The sequence below is a fragment of the Grus americana genome, chromosome 1, assembly GCF_028858705.1.
Source record: "Grus americana isolate bGruAme1 chromosome 1, bGruAme1.mat, whole genome shotgun sequence".
NCBI lineage: Eukaryota > Metazoa > Chordata > Aves > Gruiformes > Gruidae > Grus > Grus americana.
The window spans coordinates 144,902,562-144,913,956 of NC_072852.1; the positions used below are offsets into that span (position 1 = coordinate 144,902,562).

Consider the following 11,395-nt stretch of genomic DNA (forward strand, 5'->3'; position numbering starts at 1 on the left):
AGGGGGCATCCACAGCTTCTCTGGGCAACCTGTTCCAGTGCCTCACCACCCTCACAGTGAAGACTGTCAAGGAGCAGGAAAGGGGAGGCAGCAGATGTCCTTCAGTGCTTGACTTTGCAGCACAGATATTGAACGTCTCTGTAACAGTATGTCCATACAAGAAGTTTCCTGGCATTTTTTAAAAAGCTCATACTGAAAGCAATAGATGTCAGTGATATACACGTGAGTCACTGCTAGAACTGGGACTTTTAAATCCAGTGTGCAAACATCTGTCACTTGAACCAAGGACCCAGACAAGGACCTCCTCCAGACCCCTCTGTTCTGGTGGCTGGTGGTAATACCCACTGCAGAAGGGACTGCAAAAGCACTCCCAAATGCACCTCGGGCAAAGGCAGCTGGATGAGACAGCTTTCACATCATTCCTTGTACTCACAACCTGAGCCTGACAGTATCGGGAAGGGGAAGACTATTTTTACAAGCTTAAGCTTTACAACTTCAGTTTTGCAGGAGAGCACTTCTTCCCATGCCTCCCACCCTGACGCTGCTAGGAAAGCAGTGGGACAGTTAATAAATTCCTTATGCAGAGACGAAGAGAGGAGTCTGGTTCACAGGAGAAACGTGTTTGTATGTATGTGCTGAGAAAGCGATAGCCGAAGGCAAGTCATCACTGCCCTGCGGACCAGCACTCCATCGGAGGGGCTGGTCCACCGCCAGTTGTCTGCACAGCCATTTGAACAGAGAAGTGAGGAGACCTGATTTTAAAGAGCTACCAGTTTTCCCTCTACAATTTGGATTCAGCCTCACTCCACTCTCCCCCTCCTTGAGCTCTCCCCCTCCATCTCCTCTGAACAACACTCTCGGGGCAATTTCCAGCGCCTCACTGCAGCCCAGCTCTTGGTCCTTACTTCTCCTCCCACCTTGCTGTCTCCATGTCCCTTCCTTCCCTCCCACATGTTCCTAGCTGCCTTTTCCAATTAAACCAGTCACATCTTCCAGCCGCCCCTCCTCATCAAATCTGTCCCTCATCCTTCTCTAGCCAACAAATCCTGCTCTCTACAACTCAAAGGCAATTCCTTTCCCCTGCCTCTTTGTGTTTTCCCCATCTGTCATCAACGTCTTCTCCCTCTCACCTATAGTCCTTTCCATTATTAAGCACTGGAAAGCCGAACGCTGGATTCGGGAGTCTTCCTTAGGACTACCAGCAAGAGGGAAAGAGGGGCTAGAGGAGAAGGCGTCAGTGGGAGCACAGGAATGGCAGTCTGCGCCCTGCTCAGCCCCAGCCGTAGTACGTGGCTTTGATTCCCACTGCCGTATGTCTTGTACCACACCGAGCTTTTCTGTGGGAAAGGAAGAGGTTTGAGCATGCTCACTGAAGGTAAAACCAATGCAGATTTTATTTGGTATAAAATAAAGATACACACACATACCAAAATCACTTTTACCAAGCACATGCTATTTGGTTTTTTTTTTACAAATATTAATATATTTGGCCAAATCAGAATAGAAGGCAGAGGTCAAAACAAAACATGGGGGGGCACCCTCTACACAGAGGTCATTTCCCCTACCCAAATTGGAGTTCCTGTCCCAAAGCACTGAAGTGACAAATGATTTCAAAGAAATATCTTTGAGAGTATTGGAACCTACACAAAAGACCACCGCAGCCTAACCCTGGCTTCAAAAGAACATGCACTGCTTTGACTGAAGTTTCCCAAAGTGACTTGAACCTTAAGCCCAGGATTAAAAGTTTCAGCCTACGCACAGTTGGCATTTGGCAAAGTTGGACAATTAGGAACAGGCTGAAAAATTTGGAAGCGCTGGGGGAAGACCCGATTCCCATTTACCAGCACCAAGAAATGGTGCTGTAGGTGCTGTAGGCCAGCAGCAGAGCTTCACGCCTCAGTGCTGGAAGCAGGAATTTCCTGGGACGCAATACCCAGACAGACTGCAAGTACCAAAACATTCATCAGCTGCCAGCCGTTTGCCCAGAGCTGAAACTGCCAGAGATATGCTTCAGCAACAGGTCCCTCGGTCAGTGAAAACCACCACCTTAATGAGTTTGGAGTTAACATTCATCTCTTTACATCGCAGTCAAAAGAAGGACAATCCGGACTCTGGGCCCTCACTCACGTGCATGTAGCCAGCAAGGAGTTAAGAGCTTCTACTAGTGCAAGATTTCCTTTGACAGTCTTGGTTTTCCCATCTCCTTCTCCATGGTGGTAGGTGTCATGTCAAGTTAAATAGGAACGACAAAATAACATCCAAGGTAGTCCCAGTGCTGCGTGGATTGCAGGGTGATTCTGAGAAGGGCCACGCACCGTACTTACTGCCCCTGTACTCCAGATACCATCAGAGAGTGTCAGCAGCGACTCTTTGTGCTCTTGAAAGGAACAGAACGTGCAGTCAGGCTTGTTGGCACTCACAGTCTTTCAGGAGCTCAGTTCTTTACTAAAATGATGTTTAAATGCATTACCACAATAACCCCAGAAGTTCTGCACTGTTTATTTATCATTGGGATTACTGAAAGTGGTGATACTCAGAACTTAACTATTCCTATTGCATCTGAAGTACACGAGTACATATCATGGGTATCTACAAGGACTCCATCAGTAACATTCTAGGGAGTGCAAGTAACGCAGGGGCTAAGTATTTCCTGGCCCTGGACTTCAAGCATTTCTCAGAAGTATGTAACTACAGTTGCCTCCCTAGAAATCTACAATTTAAATACAGATGTAATGTTGTAAGAGAACAATTAACAATTCTGGTGTGGAAATATCACAGCCTTTTACATACAATTTTAGTACTCAAGTTTCTACCTCCCTTAAGGCAAACACACAATGATCAAAAGTTAAGTAAAAACAGATGATAGAAATAAGTCTTGCGAGCATTTGTCAGTTTTGTTCCCATTTCCCAATATGACTTTTTAATACATTAAAGTTGTTAAGTCATTATAGGTAAGGTAGCACAAATAGGTATTTTCCCCAAATCTCAGTCTGAATTACTAGAGCTCTGTGGCTCAGTCCTGCTCTCCAATTCTAAGCCTGCCAAGTTCAGCTTGGCTAGAAAAGGTGTTTATTGTTCCCTTGCTTATCATGCCATCCTCTGCTCTAAAAAGAGGCAGTTATGGTTCAGCTTTCTACATCATTCAGCAGAACTGGGACATTGCTTCAAAATCTCAGTTGAGAGCAGTGACTGTAAAAAAGCTGATGACCAAGCCATAAACGTCCAGCTGCTCTCAAAATACAGTTTAACCATGGGTGTCCTGCTTCCCGCAGGTTCTGCTTACTTCCAAAGCCCTCCACCAGTGACACTCCATGCTGGTTGTCCTAATCAGACCTGCTTCTGTCTTTCCAGGTAAGTACCAACACTGATATTTGACAGTATTTTTTTTTTTCTTCAAGGTATGGGTTACAAGGCCAACAAGGATCTGCTGTAAGCATCCTGAATGATGCTTTCTGACACCATCAAAATGCCTTGAAGAGAAAAATAGGATGCGTTTGTTGATGAGCCTTAGTTGTCCTCCTTAGGAGGGGAGTTTCAGAAAGCCTTCTAGTGACTGAAGCGCACACGTCTTGCAACATCAGTCATTAAGCAGCTGTCATCCAGTCTTAGATGCTCTCGCACATCCTGCTCCAAGATCCCACTCTGGGCTACTTACTCCTTTTTCAGCTTTGGATATTCCCTGTGGATTGTTTTGAAGAGTCTTCTAATGAACTTGGGTGCCCCGAATGCAAACCACAAGTTGCACTTGCTAAATTTTACACGCTTTGCCAAACAGAGCCCTTTTCACAGTACAAAAAAACCTTGCAAGAACAGCTTGAGGTGAGAAAAAAATTGAATTAATCACTAATAAAGAGCAACTGTGTTAGTGAACAACTTCTGTTGAGAGAAATAAGTCTCGATACAGAAAATGCATCTATGTCAAACATGGAAACTGCTTCAGAAAATACTAAAGAATTTGTGATTAGTGGATTTCTTCCCAGCTACAAGAATCAAGTTAAGCTAGATGGCAACACTTCTTTCTTCATCATGATGAACCAGCGTTAAGTGAAACTAAGCGTGGATTCCTACAAGTTTCTCATGAAAGACATTTACCACCTGAAACAGCAAGATGAGATTCCCCATCGAGGTGAAGCGAATGCTGAGCAGTTGCACCATACAAATCTGTGACTGCAACTTGCCAAAAACAAACCAACAAGATATACTGGATTTTAATCTCTCATCCAACTTAAGAAAATAGGTACCGTATCATCTTTTGGCATGCAAGAAAATCTTATTTTCTTCCCAAACGTGTCAGTACGAGCCAGGCTGGGTGTATTCCCAGAAAAGCTTTCCAGATTAGGTTACCTGACACAGGTCATCAAGGCATTAATACAGGTATTGTCCATCTATACAAATGCCATTATTAAATACTACTAGAACACCCAGAGACAAATTTTGCTCTCAGAGTGCCTCTGACAGAATATGTAAGCAACCCTTAGGTAATACAAGAGGTTGTTCCAGCACAAAATGAGCCCTTGTAATTTTTACTTCAAGCAGAAACCAAAGGATGCAGAATTGTATGAAGCACGCTACCTTGACATGGAGAGATTTACTCAGAAACGTTTTTATGACTATATTTTCCCATCGGATTATGAAAAAACCCTGCTTCTTGTGCCAATGTACTCTCAGGTGGGAGGGTCAAGGAAGGAAAAGAGCTAAAATAAATGAAGGTTCATCCTAACTCACTGATGTGTTTTACAGCACGATATTCAAAGCACGAAAACCTACAATGCAATTCAAACATTTCCTCCAAGATAACGTAACTTCTTTGAACTGCCTTTATTTCCAGCACTTTATACACATTCAGCTTTCTTCCTGATCCTGGATTATCCTTAATTTGAAGTTCATGTTCTCAGTTTGTATTTGAGGACTGCATGTAAACAGCCCTATAACCCGGTAACTCTTGTGGAGCCGTCTAAACGCTGCCAGATTGTAATGGACTGAAAAGCAGTCTGTAAGAAGTTACAATACTGCATCCCTGAAGTACAATTGAACCTTCTACCCCCCAAATTAAGAAATTAAGAAAAAAAGGTACTCGTACATAGACACACACACACACTCTTCTCGTACAAGTTGCAGGATGTCTACAGGAAAATGTCATTTTAAAATCCAAAATGAAACTTAAGTTTTTCTTTTTCTTTAATACAAGCTTTTATTTGGGAGCTTCACAATTAATTTGCCTTGGTCTTGTTAGGAAACATTTGCTTTTGTCCAGGAGTTGCCAGCTGAAAGGATGTTATTGTTCGGAAGGGATGTGACCAGGAGGACCCTGTGCACGGCACAATGTGTCAGCCCGGAAGCGAGGGAAGAAAAGTGATTCTCTCATTTGGCTGAGAAAACAAAATGGAAATATCAAGTGTTCACCTTCCAGTTACAGTCACCCCTACGCGTGTCCCTAAGAAACATATTGGTCACCTGTATCTCACATATCACCGCCTAACTATATCAATATATTACAAAAAAAAATCCTACTTTAAAAATTACAGATTTCTTTAGAAAAGCAAAGATTTCTTCCACAAACATCTCTGAAACACGGAAGCAGGCCAACGCTTACCCTCTCTGCCTGACTGCTCACCCCACTGCTCTGAATGATGGACAGAGTTGGACACGGTTCCCCTTCTCTCGACTGGTGCCCCCCTCCCAGAGCATCAGCACCCCGTACGGGCAGAGCCCATCCCGGCAGAGCCAGCCGGCCAGCAGCAGCGAAGCTGAGTCCTTCCCTGCGGCAGGCACCCTCCTGCCCGTCCAGGCCTCCACTGACCTCTGCGGCCAACTCCACAGAAGCCCCTTCTACGTCTTTCAGTAGCAACACAACAGAGCCGAGCGTGCTGTAGTGCTCGGGAAAGGCGATGCTCTCGCAGCAACACCTTTAAAGCCTTCTGGTTACTTGCTGAGAGTCTTGATTTGGGGAGGTTTTAAGTTTCGATGCAGTTTTTTTTTAAAAACGCCGGTGCTTTGCACGTGGTCACAGTTTCACGTTAAAAGGGCTCCAAGACTGAGGCCGTGCCCAGAGGACACCTCTTACCAAACCCTTCTCTTAAATAAAACACCCCGAGTGCCCTCTCCACGCACCCCGGCATGGGGTGGCCGCAGTTCCCAGAGAAACCACATCCCCACCGAGCCAGCGGCGGGACGGGGGGTCTGGACCCTGCAGCGCTGCCTATACCTGAGGCGAGGCGGGTTTCCTTCTGACAGGGCTGCCCTCCGCAGGAGCCCCCGGCCACCGAGGTGAAGCGCAGGCCGCCGCCACGCCAGCTGTGAGTCCCCTCGCTCGGCTCTGCCCGACGGCGCCCGTCCTCCCGCCATGGCACGGCCTGGCCCCCGGCGCCCCGTCCTCGGGCCCGTCCTTGGCGGACACCCCGCCCGGCCCCGCCGGTCCGGCTCTCACCCGGCGGCGGACTCTCCCCGCCGGCCGCGGGGCTGGGGGGCTACCGGGCGTCGCCGCCGCTGAGGGGGTAGGCGAGAAGGCTCATGGCCTCGCTGCAGGCGGCCTCCACCTGCCGCACCTGCTGGCGGCTGAGGCGCTCCCGCCAGGCATGGATGGCCTCCCGCGCGTCGCGGGCGGAGATGAGGAAGGGCCGGTCGGAAGAGTAGGCGGCCCCGCGGGTCATGTTGAGCACGAAGGTCTCCAGGTCGGGCGGCACGGGCAGCCCGGCGAAGCGCAGCAGGCGGCGCAGCTGGGCGCGGGGTTCCCGCACCAGGTCCTCGTAGCGCAGCTGCGTGTAGCGGCGGCGGAGCCAGGCCGGGGCGCGGCGGGCCAAGAGGAGGTCGCGGAGCCAGGCCTGGCAAATCACCTCCAGGGCGCCGCCGAGGAAGAACTCGGCGCGGTGCTGCGGCTGCGGCGCCCGCCCGCCCCCCAGCAGGCCGGGCGGCAGCAGGAGCTGCTGCTGCTGCTGGTGGCGGGGCGGCCCCCGCGGCTCGGCGCGGTGGCGGCTGCGCAGCACCTGGATGCTCTCCCGCAGCAGCGCCTGCCTGGCCTTCAGGCGGGAGTTGTGGACGGCGCGGGGGTCGCGGAAGAGCTGCACCACCCGCAGGTTGAGGCCGGGCTCCCGCAGCAGCGGCAGCAGGGCGCCCAGCTCCAGCAGCCGCACGTCCTTGATGACCACCACCGGGTACTTGCGGCACTCGGCCTCCAGCTCCCGCAGCGCCCGCGGCGGGCACGTCTCCTCGCAGGCGGCGCCGTCGACGAGGCCGATCTCCCGGCGGGGCCGCGGGGCGGCGGGGCAGAGCGGCGGCGAGCAGATCACCTTGTTGGTCCGCCAGCCGAAGATGCCGGCCGTGGTGAGGTTGGCGGCGGCGGGCGGGGCGGGGGCCAGCGGGTCGCGGGGGCCGGGCGGGGCGGCGTAGAGGCGCAGGACGGAGAAGTCGCATCGGAAGAGGGCGCGCAGCATGTCGCGGAGGGCGCCCTGCAGGCTCAGCGCGTCCCCCGGGTAGAGGGCCTGCCACAGGTGCCACATGGGCTCGTAGAGGTAGAAGACGTCGGGGTGCTGGTTGAAGAGCTCCCCCAGGAAGGAGGAGCCCGTGCGCCAGGTGGCGTGCAGGTAGATGTGCCGCTTCCCCGCCGCCGCGCTGCCGTTACCCGCCGCCCCGGCCGTGCCGCCGTCCTCCTCATCCTCCTCCTCGTCCAGCGGCGGCTGCCGCTGCTCCCAGCCCCACTCGCTCAGCGCCTCCTCCAGGCTGGGGCAGCGCCGCAGCAGCGGCTCCTCGTCCGCCCGCCCCCGCCGGGCTCCATAGTCCAGCGCGTAGGGCACCAGCAGGAGCAGCAGCAGCGTGTACAGCACCAGCAGCGCGGCGAAGCGGCGGTACTCCCCCCGCCAGCGCCACCGCCGGCGGCCCTTCATCGCGGGGGGCGGCTCGGGACCGCCGGGACTCCGCCGACCCTCTGGATGCCGGAGGGCGGCTCTTCGCGAAGAAGCAAAGTTAGCGGCGGCGGGAGGTGTGGGCTGCGGGCGGCCCTCCCCGCCGGGGAGCACGCCTACGGGCACGCCGGCCAGGCTCGGGGCCGGCCGCCCGCCCTCGCCGCCGCCGCCGCCGCCTCCTCCTCCTCCTCCTCGCAGCGCGACGCGGAAGCGTCCGCACCTGCCTCCGTCGCCGGCGGGGTGCGGGCTGCTGCTGCCGCTGCGCGGGGCTCCGGGCCGGCCGGGCCGCCCCTTGCCCGGCCTCCCTCCCTCCCTCCCTCCCTCCCTCCCTCCCCCGGGCAGGGCCGGAGGGGCGGGCTCGGCACCTCGGGAGTCACCCCCGCTTGGGAAAGGGCGCATCGCAAAGGAGCTATGTTATCCAGGACAGGTACCGAGCAGCGGAGGCTGTCCTGAGGAGGAGTGTTTGGTCCTGTTATCTACCGGGTCTTTCCGGAGAAAGACCATGCTACTGTAACAAAAAGAGGTGCAAATGTATTTTTAGGATGCGTGACAGCTATGAAAATCTGCAGTGGTTTTTGGAAACCCTGCAGTTCGGCGCTGTGGAGAGCTGCGGGATTTCTCAGCCAGGCTTTTGTCTATGCGTGCGTGCTGATGGGATGTGGACGTCTCGTTCGTGACTCATTGCTCCAGTTCATGCATCTAAAAGTTTCGTGTCTGCCTGAGCTGGTCAGTTGGTAGGATGAAATGGGCACCCACAGAGGGACATCCAGCCTGTCTTGGATGTCTGATAGTCTTCTGATAACCCTGCTTTTTATTAACTACAGTGGGAGCATAACATTACCAGCTGTCACTTAGACTTCTAGTTTTTTTAGACATCTAAGATTAATTTAAATAAATCTCTTGTGGGATTGACAGCCAACAAGAAGTTGACTTCGGGTTTTTAAATTCAAATGTACAGCCTCAAAACCTCCAGCCCAGCCCAAGCCTGGCCTTGGAAGATGCTCACAGAAAGAGATGGGCCATGATTGCGTGTTCCTGGTTAAGGCATCTACCTGGCAGGAAAGCAATGTCCCTGTCCTGCTGACTGCACGGGGGGGGCTGCTGACTGTCCTAACCTCTAGGCAATGGATGCTGCCCTCAGGAGAACACTGTTAATATTCAAGTATGGTGTGCAGAGTGAAATAACACGATTTTTACTCTCAGCGTGTGATTTTTGACTCCCGAGTAGTCTGTGTGGTACGTATTCACCTGTGGTAAGGCGTGTGACGCAACCTTAATCCATAATATCACATACAACAGGGCTCAGAAATGACCCACTAGTTATATAGGTTCTAAAAATGCTCTTTCTATAGTACAAATATATAGATACAGAGTCTGCAACTGCTACACATTTTTCTTTATGAACATCTAGGTATTAAAAAATAATCGTCAGATTTATTGGGCAACGTACGGGGATTGCCACAAAGCAATGCAAGAGAAAAAGCATGCTTCTCTTCTGTCCAGGTGGCAAGCCAGCAGTCTGCCTGCTAACACTTTACTTGACCTCTGTTAAGTAAGTGTTAAAGACTGGGCTTCCTGCAGTTTATGGCGTGCCGAGTGAGTAGATGGTGCCAAACAAGACTTGTAGGCTCCTGAGCAGAAGAATGTAGAAATGATGGCATCAGAAAGGAAATTCTGGCCCAATATACATATTCATCATGGCTTTGGGCTTTTTAAATGGCAAGATACACCAGCCTGAGTTTCAACTCTGACTCTGTGAAGGCCAGCAACTAAAGGAGGACAACGGAATAAAAACACACTTGCCAAAACCAGGTCACAGGCTTGCCAGAAAATCTACCCTTATTCAAAGAACATGCACATCTAGTATTTTGAAGAGGTATCTCCAATGTAGTTAACGAGTGATAGGACACAAGGAAATGGAATGAAGCTTGCGTCAGGGGAAGTTCAGGTTGGACATTAGGAAAAGGTTCTTCACTGAGAGGGTGGTCGGTCCCTGGAACAGGCTCCCCAGGGAAGTGGTCACGGCACCAAGCCTGTCAAGAGTTCAAGGGTCATCTGGATGACGCTCTTAGTCATATGGTTTAGTTTTAGGCAGTCCTGCGAGGAGGACTCGACGATCCTTATGGGTCTCTTCCAACTTGAGATATTCTATGACTCTGTGACTTCTATGGCATCTTGCAAAACAGTAATTTTGGAGAATTTACCAAGATGGGATCCTGAGAAGTGCACATGAGAATGGATAACTCTGAGATGCTGGGGTTTCCCCTTTGTAAGACAAAATAAAATACTGAGTTGCCAGCAGGATCAGCAGCGTTGCTGACAAAGGAGCCACAGCTCAATACATGTTACCTTAAACTAATTTTCTGTTGGTTTCTACAATACGTACCTGCCTAAAAATTAAAATCAAGGTTTGAAAGCTGCCTAACTAAAGTAAAGCTGTCTTGAAAAGAATGAAACATCTCACAGAGTGAGATGACCTGCCAGAGAAATGAGAAATCATAGAAATAAAACTACATATGTACTACTCTGATTTTCTTTTTCAGACAATGGAGCTACAAATTTCTGTGGCAAGTGTTCTGGAAAAAGTGAAAGATGCAAATCACTTTACCACAGGCTACATCTTTACTCAGATCAAAACACAGGCAGTTCTTAAAAGATTATCAAACCAAAAAGGAATCGTAGTAAATGTTTTGTTCTGCACCTTCACATCAGTTCCTCTACTGAAAGAGGATTAGCCTGTGTTTACTTTGGTTGTTTTGGATTAGGGCTTTTTTTGGCGAGGGGAGATTCCAGCAAAGCCAGCATTCATTCTGCCACCCAGCGGGTGCCTGAGCTAGGCTTGAAATCGCCGAGCTCCAGCCTTCCTGAGGGGTCACGAGAAGCACCCAATCTGAGCGTTGGGGAGTGGATTGCTGGTCAAAATAGAGCTGGGAAGAGATTGGCTTTCGCTTTTCTTGCTTTTCCGTTCTGTTTTAATTTGTTCTCTCTTCAGCACAGATAAGGGGGATGATTTTCTCCCATTTAGGCTTTTTCTATGGACCATAGAGACACCATTTACATATACCGATGATCTTCTGCATCTCCTTCCGAGAGCTGGACCTGAGAGAGGCAGCCAGGATCTTCACTGATCTGTGAAGCAGCCCACCCATTTGGCACCTAGCTCTTGCCTTGGTGATAATTCTGTGCTTTATGGTATTTTACAAAGCAGGAAAAAAATATAGGCTTAACATGTTCTGCATAGTTTAGTATAGCAGTATTTTCTTTCTAGTTTCCCAGCTTGTCACTGAAAGTACTGGCTGTTTTTAATCTAACATAACATTGGCTTCCTGTGTATTATCTCTCTAACTTAATTTTTGCTCTTCCGTCTCCCACAGCACTTCTGCTGACAAGAGACACAGTAAATGCTGGAACACCGCGTTTCAGCCTCAGAATCATTTTTATCTTCTCAGCAGAGGTTTCAAAATAGAAATAGTTGCCTCTATATCTAGCCATCTTTC

General features: G+C 50.5%; 1 protein-coding gene across 1 annotated transcript; it reads right to left on the minus strand.

Annotated features, from left to right (window-relative positions):
- Positions 1-1,370: 1,370 nt before the first annotated feature.
- On the minus strand, positions 1,371-8,218 carry CHST7 (carbohydrate sulfotransferase 7). Its single transcript, XM_054841865.1, has one exon. It carries the CDS (start codon positions 7,878-7,880, stop codon positions 6,468-6,470), a length of 1,413 nt encoding a protein of 470 aa, XP_054697840.1. The 5' UTR covers positions 7,881-8,218; the 3' UTR covers positions 1,371-6,467.
- Positions 8,219-11,395: the final 3,177 nt, after the last annotated feature.

Bases quoted from the DNA above. Each gene is read 5' to 3' on its own strand.
- CHST7 (XM_054841865.1), bottom strand. From the start codon at position 7,880: ATGAAGGGCCGCCGGCGGTGGCGCTGGCGGGGGGAGTACCGCCGCTTC.